The sequence below is a fragment of the Accipiter gentilis genome, chromosome 26 (assembly GCF_929443795.1).
Source record: "Accipiter gentilis chromosome 26, bAccGen1.1, whole genome shotgun sequence".
NCBI lineage: Eukaryota > Metazoa > Chordata > Aves > Accipitriformes > Accipitridae > Astur > Astur gentilis.
Genome location: NC_064905.1, coordinates 13,410,091 through 13,427,926, shown reverse-complemented (window position 1 = coordinate 13,427,926; position 17,836 = coordinate 13,410,091). Strand labels below are relative to the sequence as shown.

The 17,836-nt window shown below is 37.9% G+C and overlaps 1 protein-coding gene across 5 annotated transcripts in view; it reads right to left on the bottom strand.

Moving 5' to 3' along the window:
* The window catches only part of RNF145 (ring finger protein 145), a 47,081-nt gene that overhangs the window by 17,671 nt on the left and 11,574 nt on the right, over positions 1-17,836 (bottom strand). For all 5 annotated transcript variants that reach the window (XM_049829279.1, XM_049829280.1, XM_049829281.1 and 2 more), the window contains 2 exons: positions 8,180-8,288; positions 2,342-2,433 (listed from right to left, as the gene is read on the bottom strand). In XM_049829279.1, the coding sequence (XP_049685236.1) occupies positions 2,342-2,433; positions 8,180-8,288 (201 nt within the window). The remainder of the gene's footprint in view (positions 1-2,341; positions 2,434-8,179; positions 8,289-17,836) is intronic.

Below are 17,836 nucleotides of genomic sequence, written 5' to 3'. Positions count from 1 at the left end.
TACAGCCACTGTTCAAGCCACTTTGAGTGGGGAACTGTCTTTATTTCATTCCCAATTTTAAAAAGCTGACGTTAAATTGACTGGCTATGTCATTAACTGTTATTAAAAAAACAGAGTATCTTAAAAGTTAACATATAATCCCATGATTGCATTAGAAAAAGCAAGTCTTCATGGCAGCATCACTTCCAAAACCACACAGCTTTGTGAGCATGTCAGCTGTGAACATTACAAAGTAGCACGCTCATCCAAGGGGCAGTCTTCAAAGACATTTATTTCCTCCATCCAGCATTTTGGAACATATTAGTAACCCTAGTCAACAGTCATCAGGCTGTGTTAGATGAAGGGCAAGAAATGACTATGAGAGCCCATTCAAAAAGCACTAATGAACCAAAGCATTAACAAAGCTTAAATCTGTGAACCAGCTGGCATAGTGTACATCATCCCCTTAATTCTGACCAGAACTTTTAGGAACCAGAGCCGTATCAGTAGCACCATTATTCCCCCACGCACCTGCCTCCGTGCCTTTGTCAACAGTGCTGCAGCACAACACTCTGGCAGAACATGTAAGAAAAACATGGAACAAAGCACCTGTGTATTCATTTTGCTGTGAAGATGACACGGTTCAGTGCAATATACTCCTGAGACATGGCAGTTTGCACTGGATAAATACCTTTGTATGTAACAGACTTGAGAAAGTATTTCATATTTATACAAAACACTGTCAAGCCTCATAGCCCACTTTCACAGGTCTTCCCCAAAGATAACTGCTTGCCATCGAGACTAAAATTACACTGTCAAGTTGGCTTTAAAAGAACAGGCGAAATTAATAATGGTGATATTAAGTATGTTAACGTACACACATTTGGTAGTACAGTCAAGCACTTACTTCTGAAAAACAAGTACAACAAGGGGACACTTCAGTCTCACACCCAGTACAGCCCAAAACTGTACTGGATAAAAACAGTATTAGCATCTTCTCACTTATTTTTAATCCATATTAAAACCTGGATGAAGCATAATGGGTTTGACACTCTGTTTACTTTGTCTAAATGTTACTGAATGACACAATGCCTCCTGATCTCTTCCTGCCCAGGCCTGCCTGGTGCTTTGTGAAGCTCTCTGAAGGATTCCGCTTTATCATGGGACCCTGCATTGCACCTGACAGATTCAAAGGACTAATATCTTCTCATAGAAACATGCTAAAGGCTTTAGTTGTACTTTGGTGTCATTTGACAAGACAGCAAAATATAATATATCTAGAAATTCAGAAGACAGAAGAAATGATCTCTAAAGAAGATTTCCTTTCCTTGAAAAATACCTATGTTTTTTCTATTAAAAAATATTAAAAGCAAAGACAAATGCCACACTTGAAAGTTAGAATGCAGGCAAACAGGAGATGTATATATTCCGGTAGATCTAACATACTGTAAAGAAGTAAACCCATTTATATCTGCCAGTAGCAGCTGCAAGTAAACAGAAAGTAGCTAAGTTTTGCTAACAGTACATGGCTGACTAAATCTGTCAATAATCTGATGAAAACCATAAATCTTAGTGAAAGGAATTAAGGAAGATTTTTCTTCCAAGCTTGTCTCAGGCTTAATTTTAAAATACACATGGTGTGTGTGTGTATTCCAATATCCTCTCAGTACAACATATGGTATGGCGTAGCAACCTTAACACTGAATTTATTCTCTTCCAGTCAAAGTTCAAAGGATAAAGAAACAGTCTAGAAAGTCCAATTCTTCAGGACTTATTTGGGATTTTTAGGTAGAAGAGTCATCTCTGCCACTAATCAAACAAAATTTAAATGTAGTTTTGACTTCTTACTCCTTAACTCTTTAATTAGAAATATCCCTGGGACCCTGTTTAAAAAAAAAATAATTTAAAAAAAAAGCCTGTAGTCCCATGCACACACCCACAAATCTACTTCACCAGTTATTTGTAAGAGAATGATAGTGTTCAACTATAAAGCAAACAAAGAATAAAGTACAAGACTTTCATTGACAAAAGCTCTACAATTACACATTACTATTCTACTTTCCACCTAAAGATTATTATAGGACAATCCAGTCCTTCTGAATCAGATTGCGAGTCTGAGACGAACACAGGAACAGAGCATGACAAACATACCTAGAAAATACTTCAACTGCAAGTACAGGAGTATTGGTAAATCAGTGGCATAGAAAAAGCCAGGCAGGATACACCTAGCCTCCCATATTAATGAGAATCACAGCTCCTAAAAGCGCTGAGATTTGAAACCAAGAGGTAAAACGTGCATAGGTTTAAATGAAGAGAATTAGGCAGAGATCTCTCCTGCATTACAAATATTTAAAGCACTTACCTACTAAAGCAGTCATGAAACGATTCATAGAGAGAGGTTCCAAGTACATTGGCCCTTCATATCCTGATTCCAATTCGCTCCTCACATAATCCCTAAAAAAATAATAGTTTGTGGGTTTATTTTTTTTAAGATCCATCTGATCAGACAAGAAGCAATTTATTCATTCCACACATATGTAACTTCAGTGTATGTCACAGTCAATTAACTAAATTACAAAAAGCAATATTAACACTACTGTTACAGCAGCCTCACTGATATAAGGATTTAACTGAGGAATGACTTAAGCAAGAGAAGTATTATCTGTAATTAGACTCACTGGCATAGCTGTAAAAATCCTTTGGGACATCCAAGCTGTTCTTCAGATTGTTGCCTGAAACTGCTTATTGACAAAGCCTCTTAAGCACCATTCCATTTTTAAGTATCCTTATTAAGTGTTCTTCTTCCTACTAATAATTTCTTTTCCCACCAGCTCCATGTGAAAAAAAAATATCTGAGAGCTTGACAGAGAGGTCTTCCAATTTAATGCTTATAGAATTTCGCACCTAACAATTTCTTTGTATTGCATTAAAAAACAGGTACGAAGGAAAAGTGACAGTCATGCACTAGAGTCAGGAACTGAGCTGCTTCATAATCCTTTTATCCAACATGATTTAAAAGTTTAGCTCTATCCTGGAAAACTTGGGGGACCAACCAGATACCCTCAAACTGACGGACTGCTATTGACAGACACAGCAAGATAGTCTGAAAATCCAACAAGATATTTGTAAGTTCTCTCAGAAAAGGTTGGCTAGGAGGATGGGCTCAGGCAACCAAAGAAATATGTAAGAACTTGAGGAGACTAAGCATTTTTCTGCTTTTGGTGATCATCCACCAGCTCCATCTTCAAGCAGGCTAACATATGTAACAGCAATGTAACTCAAATATGAAATTCACACTAAGAGGAAGCATTTTGCACTTTCAGAAGGCAATCCTGGGACTGCACAGTAGTAATCCTCCAGTGGCTCCTTAATCCCCTGCCCTGAGACAGCAGGCAATACTCAGGACCCTTTGCATCGGGATCTCCAGCCCCTTTTTCTGCCTTGCCCTGCGATCCTTCCTTCTCCGCTCCCAGGATGGCTGCTGCTCCACCCTTGTTATGACACTACAAACTCTGTCACTAGCAGCACAACTAAGCCTGTGGTCACACCTGACTGATAGTGTCCAGTCATTCATGTCTAGCTGCATCACATCCCAGGAATGCCAGACACACTTGATCTGACCCACATGGAGCAAGTGGGGTCTGTTTGCTCAAGAGGCATGGCACATCGTTTATTACTTATTTATTTATATCAGTGAGGCAAGCCACACTTGCTGGGAACAGATGCAGTCAAAGCAAGGCAAACAGTACCCGAAACCACAACCAATACAAGAATTGCTCTTTTTATTTCAGTGCAGAAAAATATGCAACTCAGTGCTACTGCAAGCATTCACTTCCCAAACAGAAATGTGGAAATACACCCTTCTTCTAGTACTGGCTTGCTACCCCAAGCTAAGGTATTCACATTTTCATTTGCAAAAAATCTCTGGAATTCAAGGCATAAATCTCAAAGTACTAAAACAAACACTTCAAAGCCTGTTCTTCATAGCTGACAACCCTGCCTACTCACTGCAGCTTTTCAAGTGTCACAGTATATGTGAGGTATGTTGAAATGGGTTCTTTAGACTGTAACCTACAATTAAAAACACAAGACGATTGAAAAGGCTTACTTAAGATGACTGATTCTGGACAGAACTTTCCCCTTTGTTATCAAGGTATAGCTAAGCACAAGGGGTTTTTTCTACCTTCCAACATCCACACAGATGTAATCTCTGGGACAAAGTTGGGTGGTTTTTTTTTATTTATTTCACATGAACCTGCAGAAAGCACTTTCTGAAAGCATTAGCAACACAAACAGGATAATCCATCAGAGTTAAAGGGAGAAAAAAATAACACCATTTGCAACATGCTGAAGATGGCTTTTTGTATTAGCAATATCATGCTCCATCCTCAAATTAAGGGTGAAAACACTAGCTATTTCTAAATTGCTAGAAGGAAAGCAGCAAAGACATCAAGTTTCTTCTATATCTTTTAGGAAACAGGTGACAAAAATCATTCAGGATACCAACTGTAGCAAGTTGACCTTACACAACTTAGCTAAGACATACCAACAACACTGCACTTAGAAGTTGCTTCTTAATACCAGGAACGTGCCTGGAGATGACCCAAATTCCTTCAAGCTACATTTCTTGCTGTTGTCTATCTGTTTCAGTCATCTGCACAGAGGTCTGTACTTGGCTTAATTCTTTAAGTAACTCTAATTAATTGAGTTTTAGGCCTACCAGCTTGGAGAAGCAATGTTTTAAGATCTCCTAAATTTTTTAAACAGTATTTGTAGATGATGTCTGAATAAGGAAAGTCAAAGCAATGATTCTCTTATTACCAGTACAAACACAAGGATCTTTTGGCACAGACACCAATCAGAAGATGCCTCGAACAGCTGCAGTGCCATACAAGATGCTGACAAGAGCAAGTGCCTGCACTCAATTTTGATCAATTAAAGCTGTATTAAGCTGCAGCTTTTACATTTGAGAATTGTTCACTTTACTGCAGCAATGTAAGAAAACAAGAATGCTAAAATCAGTATTTAGTAGTTAATGAAATGACTGAAACTACAATATTACTTCCGAAAATTAGAATATAAGAATAAAGCTTAGATCAGATTGCCTGCTGTTCATTCTGTAGACGCATTCCCAGCCTCATTGAATCAAACTGCTGGATTGTTAACATATATTCATGAACAGCCATGCCTAACGTTGCTCTAAAAAGGTACAGTACTTCACACATGACCATTTTTTGTTACTGAAAGTGCAGAAAGGTCCTCTGTTATTAGAAATATGCTTTGTAATTGACTGACATAAGGCACAATGGTTATCTGACCTAATTGACTCATATTGCTGACATTTACTGTGGCTGATTAATCTCCACCATCAACATCAAACACACTCTCATAGGTTTTAAATGTCTACAGACAGCCTTAAAATTAATTGTATTTAAAGATTATCCATCAGAACCAATTCAGTTTCTTACTCCACCCCCCACAATCTTCCCATTTTAAGCTCTGCAAGGCTCAACACTTGGAATACAATCGTAACAAAACTGCAAAACATTAAATAAGATAATGATGCAGATTGATTTTTTTAGCATTAACAGTGTGTTTAATGGCATCATTTCTTTTCTGCATAACTGCATAATTTATTTTCCCAAGTTTTATTGCTGGAAACGGGGAAAAGAAATGCGATCCTTTTAAGCAAGACATTCATGCAGCTACATATAAAATAAAACCAGCATCAATCTTCCTTGTCAGGAGCGGCAAGATTTTGTTTTTTAAAGCTGACTTCTCCTTTTTCCATAAACAGATGGTGTATTATCTCCACCCAAATTGCCAGGTTAATATGCCACATACAAACGTAGCATTTTCTTGGACTCTCCAAGTGTTCACAAACATTAGCTAACATTAGGTAATCAATCTTCACACATTAAGGTAATTCTCAGTCTTGCAGGTAAGGAAACAAACTCTTAAGAAGTGAGATGACTTGTCAAGGTCACATAGACCTGGAAGTCTGAAGTCAGAGCTTAACTATAAAATTCAGATCTTCTTATTCCCAGACTTGCAGCTGAACCGCAAGCTATTTCTGGGGTGGAAAAAAAGCACTGAAAGCTGAAGTCTCTTAAAAGCTCACAATTTCCAGGACACTGCAGAGTCACAAGTGCCAGCTGATTCTGGTCTTGTTCTATAATTTGCATTAACCAAACTGCCCTCAATACGAGACCTCTTCATCTGTCTTAAATAGCATCCCAACTGGTAATGCATGCAAGCAATTTACTGTAAGTTTTCAGCTCTAAGCAGAATTATTAACAAAAACACTCAGGAACAGTTTGCACATGTGACTACTGTATGTCTTGTTACGATCAGTCTGCTAAATAGAAACATCAGTTGGAATTGGATGGCTTTAGCAATAAAAGGAATAGCTCCACTAACATTATATTTGTGTTATACTTTACTACTTTCAATATGAAAACTAATGGTATTCAAAGATCCTTTTGAAAAGCTAATGCAAGTGTCACTTGCCACATTATACAAAGGCTGCTGCCGAGAACCCCTTGCACAGTGCTTCCTTCCAAACCAAGTCAGTCTTACATCTAGGGAATGGGTAGGCTCACTCAAAAGTGTCAGCAACTACATTTGCTTTGCAAAATAGCTAGGGAATACTGTTGGACTATTTGAATCCAAGACATCTTTTAATTAAATATATTTTTTGGTGCCAGTTGATGCAAGATTTAATTAAAGTCTTTATTAACTCACTCCAGAAGCATCAAATAGAGAAAGCTTAGTACGCATACGCCAAACAGTCCAAGCAAGTTATCTAACGTTTCAATGAAGCCTGTAAAGTCTTAAACCTCACAAAGCAATAGAATTCACAATTCACATTACATAGAAACACAAACAAAAAAGCTATTAAAATCAAACACAGCGCTGTTCCTTAACGTATCAACCAATATCCATACCATCTCCCTTTCTTTTAAAAAATTTGAAGATCCAGAATGGCATAAAGATCTCTAGCTGTAAATCTTCTGGACCAAAGCCTCGCCTCTGATGGGTATTTGTTACTAGCTTTATTTTTATTTCAACACAAGTTCTTAAATAATGTTTAGGTTGCTTTTTCTAATAAGTAAGCCTTCAACCCTGTAAGAAACACCCACAAACTGTACCTATAAAAACTCAGGACTCCCCTGAGGGTGATAAAAAACCCTCTTTCCTTTCTACCCAGGCAATAAGAGGCCACAATTCCTCTCTTGCACCCTCATCCATTCAGGAAATCATTAACTGCAACTCTGACAGCCACAACAGTGACTTGTCAAGTCACCACAAAACCTTTGTTAACACTCCACTGAACTGCAACGTATCAAGTAAGAAATATTCCAGCAAATGCTTTAGAACAATTTTGATGCAGAAATAACAAACCCATCACTTCACTTAAATCAATCAAAAGCACATTTTTAAATGTTTCCCATCAGCAGGCATCAAAATAAATCAGGCTCAAGTCCATATTTTCAAAACTTCCCATGTAAAGCCATTAATGTGATGGCGCTTTCTTTGGTTCCAATTAAACTTCTTGTCAGTATGACAGTTTACATTGGCTTTCAACAGATCTAGCTGGAGCCAGAGAAAGAAAGATGATTGACTCCGTCTTGTCTGACTCGAGTTCTTCAGCCTCTTGCTCTGAGTTTTAGATCCAAAATGCCTTTTTGTTTTCATTGTAAAATGTATTACATAAACAAAGATGAATTTAAGAATAAATTCCACTATTACTTTACTTTTACTATCTTCCACATCTCTACTTTCTCTCTCATCATAGGTGCCAGAAAATGAAAAGTAATGTCCTGTCTGCTTTGTAGAATGCTCCAGTGTTGAAAGCATGTTAGCCAAGCCATTGAGTAACTCAGACTACTACATTAGAGGCCACATTTAGTCTTGTGGTAAGTGCTTTCTCTCCTCAGATTAATGGACATTACATTCTACAGAAATGTAGCTTGAAATTCCTTTTAAGTCAGTGAAAATATACCAGAACTATCTGATGTATATTTAATTCTATAAACTTTTTCAAGACAAAGAACAGCAAGATATACTTAGGTGTCTAGCATAGAAAAAAGGCCTCCAAAAAAACAGGCCTATGACAGTTATACAAGATATTAACAAAATATCAGTCATTTTTCTAATTCCCAAACCAAGCTAACAAAATTAATCCATTTATTCTTACCTGGAAATTTGGTGCCCAGCATAAAGCAGCAGTGCAGTCAAAAAGTACAGGTAAAGCTGAACCAGATGTTGCCTTGGTAAAGTTAGGAGCACAACACTTAAGATGTAACCTGTAACAAAAAGCAGAGGCTGAAGTTTCAAAAAACCACTATCTAATTCCAAATTTCTTAATATGAATTAACACTCAAGTTATTCAGATCTCTTTTAAACCACCTTTGTTTTCACTTGGTTTTAAAATTCATGTACCTACATTTTGCCCTCATCAAAACACAAAGCACACAAAAAACCTGCCACTTTCTTTTTTTCCCCATGAACAGAAAGAGGTCTACCAGCTTCTGTAAGATTACATCTAGAAGTCAAGTAGTGGACTTGATCCACAGTATTTTAACAAAACTTAATTTTAACATAACCTATGTAACAAGGGAAAATAGGCCTAGGTCTCCCTCTTCTTCCAAGTGAAAGCAAGTTTCAGTGTTGCAGGGAAAAAAGCCTATCCATCCAACAAATTCAGTCAATTGATGTAAAAAATCCTTTTCTTCAACCAAAGGACACACAGAACACCTTTCCATGCTGATTAGCATTACACATTTTAGTTCTTCCACTATATCTTCATGGTTTAAAAACACTTTGCAGGCCCATAATTTGAGATGGGGACACACAGAGGCTGTTCTCCATACTAGCAATATTAAAGCACATTCAAGCTATCAGTGTTGCATAAATCAAGGACAAGACTTGGCACAGCCTGGGATTTCTAGACATTTACACCAGCAGTTCCTTCACTTCTTGTTAGCATTTAGCAAGACCATGGAAAAAGACCCAATGCAGATACAGCTGTACTCTTCAAGAACATAGCCTAGCTGCTCACCAGTCTCTCCAACCAGCAGAACACTGATCCTTTTTTTCATACCTGTTATCATTAGGATACTTAAATAAAGCAGTACTTTAAAGTCCACTTCACAACTGGGTGGTACATGCCCAACCTCTTCTTCCCCGACAGACTCTGCAAGTCAAAAAACCCAGCACGTGGTGCCCTTACTAACCTTTATTTCCAAGCTCTCCATCATGATGCAGTGCGCTTAAGCTGACCTTCAGAAAGAGCACAAGTGCCTGGCACTGAAACCCATTTAGGGAAAAAAAAAAAAATCAGCAACAGCTAACAACTTCCCTGCAGCTAAGAACAAAACACTATAGAAGAACTTATCCTGACACTTAGAGCTATATGAGTCATGTTACATTTAAAGCTTCATCCATCTATTCAGCAACACTGGGCACAGCCTTTTTAACTGAGTTAATTTATACTTTGAGCTTTTTAAAAATACTTCAGAAAATAACGTAACTCTAGATTAAGCATTCATAAGTAGTGGTACAACCAGCTACTATAAAATAGCTTGAGAACACAGTATGTTCCAATGTTTGAAAAAGATACAATTTCTGACTCAGTATTTATGTAGAAGTATTTCAAAGCTACTTAATATCTGCCACCTTCAATAAGCCATCTCTGTAAAATTCTACCAATAGTTAGGTCTTCAAGAAGGTAACTCAAAACATGCTCCTAGAGAAAAGGCATCAGACCCGCAGTATGCCAAGCAAAGATAAATTCAGATATGATAGATTATAGGAGTGACAATAGACAGACAAAGCCTATATACTTACCTTTTTAAAAATACAAACACAGAAATTATGTGTTTAACATTAAAGATATTTTTTCAAGTACTTTCATAAAGTAGATCTGACAAGTTGTACGTTTGTCTGAGGATGTGCCTTTTCAAAAGCTGAAATAATTGATAGTTTATTTGATTAAAATGAAGTTATCATACAAGTCACCTTCATTAGTTTCTGAATAGCATCCATTTGATCATTTACAGTATACATTTGACCATTTACAAAAATGATCAGAGGGATGGAACACCTCTCCTATGAGGAAAGGCTGAAAGAGCTGGGGTTCTTTAGCCTGGAGAAGAGGAGAAGAGAAGGTTCCAGGGAGACCTTATTGCAGCGTTTCAGTACTTAAAGTGGGGTTATAATAAAGATGGGGTCAGACTTTTTAATAGGGCCGGTAGCAACAGGACAAGGGATAATGGTTTTAAACTATAAGAGGGTAGATTCAGGCTAGATGTAAGGAAAATTTTTTATGATGTGGGTGGTGAGGCACTGGAACAGGTTGCCCAGAGAGGTTCTAGATGTCTCATCCCAGGAAACATTCAAGGTCAGGCTGGACCTGCCTCCGAGCAACCTGATCTAGTTGAAGATGTCCCTGCTCACTGCAGGGAGGGTTGGACTAGATGACCTTTAAAGGTCCCTTCCAACCCAAAGCATTCTATGATTTTTATTTCAAGCTTCTTAAAGGGGCGTGGAACACAACACTACATCAGTTTCCTTCCAGCAACTGTTTTATACAGATTAACATACTTCTAGTTAATACAACACAGCAGATGTTCTACATCATCAGTTTTCTTAGCAAACACCTGTATTTTATGGAATTCATCTTCTCTGTTCAACACCTTCCTTCTACCAAATACACAAATGGCAAGAGCAGGAACTCCACTGCAGAATCTCCATGAAGACATTTATCTAGTCTGCACCACGCCACAGCATTATAAGCCAGCTCCAGCAGCTCTCACACCATCTGCAGACATTCTTAACACCTTGTCACTGCTGTATTCACCACCTTCCCTTGATTGCTTAGTTAGGGACAATTCTCTGTAGAACAACCCACATGGCTCAACCATGTATCATTCCAGCACTTGAGTCGAATATCTCTAAACCCTTCCTTCTCACTGTAGCCCATGACTCACCTTCAGCTGGAGAACTAAATGGAGTTTATTATGCAGGCTTTTATTCCTCTATTATTCTATAAATAGTCTAAGAATACCTGTTTACTGTATCTGCATTTAAGCTCTGCCAGCTTCTTTACCTTATTCTATCACATGAAAGTCTGCTCCTTGGCCACATGATGTACTTGAGTGGTGCTAGGATAATTTCTGTAAAAGGAAGACATTTTAGAGGGCAGTAACTGCACTCCAACACAGCCATGTTACACAGGAATATTTTAGATGTGACTGAAGTTAATTCTTCTCTCCATGATCACAACTTCAACTAAAATATAGCAAGATACATAGGAGTGAAAAAAAGGTCCAAATACAAATCAAAAGATGAGAAGATTTACTATCACATCTGTGCCTTTTAAACAAAGGGCTTCCAAACAGCACAGATGCTTCTAACACCACACAGTGACAAGACAGCCAAGGTTACTGCAGAAGCTTGAGCAATGAACTCCACTGCTCACGAGTTTGGGCTGGAATTTAAATGTTCACTTTGAAGCAGCCGTTTGCTCCAATTGTTAGATTTTGAAGAGGGGGAGAGTAAGAGACATTTAAAGTAGTTCCCTTTCACTCTTATTTACAATTCCCTCTTGTGACTTGATAAGAGAGAGATTTCAACACACTTCATACTGCAATATTTGCATTTTTGCTGCAGAGGCCCTATTCCCAAAGTGGTACCAACCTCATTTTTATCGACAATGCATCTGCCAAAAAAAATAATTCATTACCAAACCGTCTCGTTGCAAAAGAAAAGGAAGACAAGCTCAAATTCAGACATACTAGCAGCAATATTCTATTCCCTTTGTTCTTGCCCAGACAAATGATGTAATTAGTATATGGCATAAACAAGATTCTACTTCAAAACAAAGGACCAGGAAATGAAATTTCCTCACAGCAGCTTTCTCATCTAAATCATTACATTCTGTTTTCATTTGCACCTCCTCTGTCAGAAGAAAACACGATCTTGAGAACATATATCCCTGTGGAGAGATTCTCCACACACAAGGATTTACAGTTTGAGAAACACTCATCTTACTAAGTAACGTTTAGGCATGGGTTAACAGTAACTAACACCCTCTTCCATCCAAAGCTCTACGCCTGCAATGAACGCTTCTCTCCCTTGATTTAGGCCATGCGTGCTATTGTCACTCCTGGTATATTGTTCCTTTTAACTCGCCAAGTAATATTTCTGTTAAGCAGCAGGGTCAGTGAAGTCCAACTCCTGAGCTGGTAAAGAAACTGTTCTAACACACGTTTAAAAAAAAAGATGAAGACAAGACAGAATAAACTCACCAAGAAACAGAATTGCACCCTTAGACTTCCAGCTGTAAGGAGCACTATAGAAGACCCATTCTGCCAACCTTACAAATACACAGACCTATTCAGAAGCACAAGAAGCAGAGAGCTTCTACTGCCTCCCGTGCAAGACAGTACAGATTTAGGCCCCACTGGAGAAAATAAAATGTGAAAACAATAATAAGCAGAAAAGTTAAGTTAAACATTGCTAGACAAGAACACATGTATTAACTAGCTCATGACCTCATTTACAACTTGTTGATTCAGCCAGATGAAAACCTCTCACTGTGCAATGCTCATTGTTACAGTAAGCAGCAGCTCACAGATTGCCTTTCAGCAGTCTCTCTCTATGTGTGTACCACCAAGGTGTTTCCCAGCTTCTCTCACCCCATATTACCTCTGCCAACTCAGGTGTCTCAGTTTTATTGACATGCTGCGTACAACGGAGGCTTCTGGAACATGATCAAAGTTGCAACCCATCCTCTTTATGAAACATTTTAGTGCTCATTTGCATGATTACAGATCCCTTGTGTCCACTTCACATTATTACTCAAAGTTCCCTGAAGGTTTAGTCTAAAAATGAGTACTTTGCACATGAAAGAGTTCATAACATTTCTTAATAAAACCACAACATTTCTTGCAGTGCCAGGAAGTAATAGAACAATTGCTTGGATTCTACCAGGAAATTAATTCGGGGGGGCCCTAACTTCCCACTCACCCACATCCTATGAGAGTAAATGGTCCACCTCACAACGACTAGCAAAGCAAGTCATGAGCCACAGAATACCATCAAAAGTCCAGTCTCTCCTGACTCAATCCAGGATCAGTGCACTACTGAGTTAGTAATTTCATTTCAGCCTAACCCTGGGCTCTCCTCATTTCAGTTTATTCAGCCAACTATCTGGCCACAACATGAAAGTACCAGTAACACAGGACAGACTTCTGAAAGACTGTATTTGATATGGCAGAAGTATTATAACAACAATTGGCACCTTTATTTTCAGTCTGTCCAATTCTCAGGATAACCAGTCACCAGACTTGTTACACAGCAATTTACACAGAGATTCAATAAACTGTCTATGTCTAAATCATCTATCTCAAGAGTGGATGATTTTTCGAAGATACACTTTAGAGCTCACGGTATTTAAAGACATGATGCCAAAGTTACCAGAAGATTCTGTGGCCTCTGCACTGGAGGCTAGCTCAAGCCCAGAAGGAATTCTAACAGCCACTTATTTTAAGTCACATAAGAGGTGAGACAAAAAGCTCTTGCACATCCTCAATTTGTATTAACCATGCTGTGAAGGATAACTCATCCAAATAGGGTCTTCTGAATTAACTGGGACAGCTATGCTGTCCTGAGAAGGAGACTAGTTCTTCATCTGCTGTTGAAAAACGGCAATGTCAAACAGAACCTTTACCACCATGCAGAATGACTTCTCCTGCATCAGAGGTAGCTCCAACACAGAGCTCTGGCAAAATTCACTCCACTGAAATCAGCTTAGAAGCCAAGCCATTCAGAGAACACTTAATACTGCCAAAATCCCCATCAGTCTCAAGCAGACACCAAGGGACCACTACTACCACCACAAAGGGTAGCTTTCATCTAGCCTGTCTCACCACTCCTAACTGAATATGTGTTCAAGGCAGCATAAGCATAGTGGGCTTTAAGATGTGTTGCATTTTTGGAGCCATGTTTTATCATGGCAACACCAAGGAACACATCTTCCTCACCCTCCTACTCAGCCAGAGCTGCCCAAACAAATGGTACGCACTCCAAGAAGTTCTGTACTTTGAATTAACATGGCAAATATTTTGCCCTTCAGAAAATGTTGAAAAGTTAGTTCTAAACTGAGAAAGCACACATCTAAAGATACTTGCACACAAGGAATTAGTATTTACCCAGTCACGCCACAGTGCAACTATAAACAGAGATCAGAAAACTTGTTATCAACATCCTCACATCTCACTGAAAATAATGCCAACAAACCAATTTACTCATTACTGGGGTACTGCCATCAGTTTCAACAGCTGTTTCTTGAATTTTCACATGCACAACAGATAGGGCACTCTAAGTATAAATAATCCAAGAACTGAGTTTCTTACAGAGATTTACAGTATTGTCTGAAAAAATAAAATGGACTTTTGACTCTAGTTCTGCCATATGATTCAGAGGCTGTTTCTATAATACAGCATACCTAATGATCAGAATTCTGGGACTAATTACAACCATGGAGAACTTGAAGAGTACTGGAAAAGAACATAGAAGTGGAACCATAAAAAATATAAACAGTCACAATGTATTCTAAATTATGAACAGAAATCACCATGTTGTCACTAGACTGGTACTCAAGAGTTGACTGAACCTCAAAATTGTAAGCATCTTCCTTCAAGCAAGCTGCTGTTGCGGTTTTTTTGTTTGTTTGTTTTTTAATAAAAAGCAATGTAGGTTGCCAGAAAGAGATACCAGCTTTATACAGAAATGTTACCTGGTAAGTACCCATATGCTGAGAAAGCTGCTTAGTAAAAGCCTACAACAGTAAGGAAGCAGTATAGGAATCGGCAGCCTCTAGAGCTGGAAAGAGAAAAAAAGAGTATGCTGTATTTTGAGCATGGCATACTCTCTACCTTCTTCTATATCTACCAACTGCAGCATACACTGCATTTTATCTGAGAATATGAAGACATGGCAAGTAATTTTTTTTAAGAAATAAAGACCAAGCCCATGTCATAAAATTGTATTTGGTTAAAAATAGCTACATTTTTAAATAGTAACACCCAGAAAATAGTTCCACTACCCATTTATCTAAATGTTGCTGGCAGGAGGGAGACAGAGGACATGGGACAGCAAACCCAGAGGGGCTGAATCTGAGCAGCTCCTCATCTTTGTATGCATTAACTGCATTTGCACATTTAGTCATGCATCATTTTCTCACAATTTTGGGAAATTTGTTTCTGGAATGAACCAAATGCTTCTTTCTTCTTACACTGAAGCTTCACATGGCAGTTCTTACTGTGTTTCTATCAGAGTACTATATCTCTCCTCATAAGAGAAAAGGCACCACAAAAAAGCAATCAAAATAAAACATCTTCTAATTAATGCACAAGAGCTTAAAGAACAGTGGGCACACCAAAGTAGAGAGCAACCAGCAAACACACAATGGCAGTAAGTTCAGAAGGTTTCTCCTCCTTCAAGCCCCCCTTTTAAAGGCAGCATTCATAACAAGTAGTTCACACCTAGCAAGTGATGTGACCAAGCAATTAAGGTATTAACAGCACAGTTCAAGAAACTGTGATTACAAACAGGATGGTGAAAGATGACATGCCTTCCACCTATTCCAAGTATTTAAACAGTTCCTTTTTTTCCCAGGAGTTTCTTTTTTTGTAACGACAAAGAATATAGTTTAAGATAGAAAACTGCTCTTATTTTTGTTCTTAGGTAAGAAAACACTATGTATTTAGTGCAATTCTTGCCTTCTAGCATGACAGTGACTTAAACTCCAAGTCAGACTATGATTACAGGTTAAGCTCATGACTCTCCTCTTCCCATCTAGCTCAGAGTATTTGCCAGTTAGCACAAATAGCATTGCTTTGCCCTTCATAGGAGGAAATTACGTGGTTTCCACTGTTTCCACCTTCATCAAAAGAATGTAAAAAGAAGTGACTGTCTTCTCAGAGCTACTCTACAGAAAACAATGAAGTCTGGCAGTAGCAGAGTGTGCTAGTCTACCCTACAGAGAGGTTTGAGATGAAAGCCATTTTAGTTAGCACAGATCTTTCCTGAAGGAGACGCTACTTTAAATTTATACAAAATTATTTTTATGAAATCTTAATGAAACCACATAACACCTATAACAGTTGTGGACAAAAAAGTTGTTTTGCTTTCTAAGATTCTTTCCCCCCAGATCATCCTACCTGGTAACAGCATATCAGCTGTCAGAATTATATCTGGTAATACAGCACACTGCACACAAATTTATCACGTGCCACTGTTCAGCCAGACTGTCTGGATGGGTTGCCAAAAAAAGTAAAAAAGACGACTTGGAGTATTTGGGAAAGAGTCCTGGGACAATAGTGCTTATTGCAAGATACTCTAAACACTCCAAGAAGAACTACAGAATACACTTTCATTCATAGGTCATACTTGCAAATAAGGCTTACAATTCAGGATTTTTCGATACTCTTAAAAGAATAAAGGGGGAAAAAAGCATATGCATATATATAATTTATTGTATTTAAACAAATGGCAGGAAAGGGCCAGACTATAGAACCAAACTTTCCCTGTGACTCCTTTCAGGGTGCAGAAGAATTTTTACTATTTTTAATATAATTTTGTGGTTAAATATCACTAGTACATGCAACCCCATTTTATCCAATTCTTGCCTGTTTTTACAGATAACCAGTAGCTATGGCAAACCAAAAAAAGTAAAAATCCAGTACACAAATCAACTCCTTTTCATCCCAAGCATCTGTAGTAATTTTAAATTAAGTTTTCAATAAATTATCTGTCAAATGTCCTGTAAGATGTACCAAAAGTACTTCCAGAGAGATACTGGGTGTGATCAATGAAGTTTTAAGCTTGAGGTGATCCAATGACTATCAAGTATGAATTTTCGCACACACAGAACAATAATTTTTCAGCCAGAGACATTCCCAAATTGTTGCTTAACTAAGTTTGATGTTTGTCTTTTTAAGCACACTTGACAAACCTAGAAAAGTTTTTCAGAAGTGAAAAACAATTTTAATGGTGATTCTAGAAGATAATTCATATGCAGAAAAACAGTATTATGAAATAAAACAACATAACAAACTTTATACACAAGATCTAAAGTGCATGGTGAAGACTACTGCATGCCATTCACAGGCCTTTTACGCCTGCCAAAACAGTAACCACAGTGCCATTTGACAGATAAAGTTCATAAACAAAACTACTCTGCAGTTTTTCCTACACAAAATTAATCTGTTTACATTCATGAATTCTAACCAGAAATTTATCTCTGCTGTTTGCATTGCTTTATGCATATTTAATTAAATTTCATGCAGTTGAACTCGTGGTTGAGTGGTTATCAGGACTGAATATTTTCCTTCACTAAAGCAGATAAGGGCTGTTTCATAAAAATATGTGAAAGGGAAAAGCTGTATCAAAGGACAAACTGCATCCTAGAGGCTTTTACTATATTCCCAGTACTGCTAACCAGAATGTGAATCACACTGTAACATACATTGCTTGATCTAAAACAATCAATCGGCTTTTCAAACTTTAAGTCAAATGGATGGAAGAAAATGAGTACATGTAAACAGAAAAGATATTCCTGGTAACTCCAGTGGCAAGCAAATTTCCAACTTTGGATCCTTAGTACTGGGAAAAAGTTCACACTATCTAGATTGGTTGAGTTTATTGATTTTTATGGCCCTCTAATCAAATCATTCCTCAAGCAGCTGCCCAAGATAGAGGCACCCGATTCCTAAGCTGCTAGAGCACTTCTATCTTACACTACCTATATAAGAAATTCAAAGATTGATTGATATTGCAAAGCTGC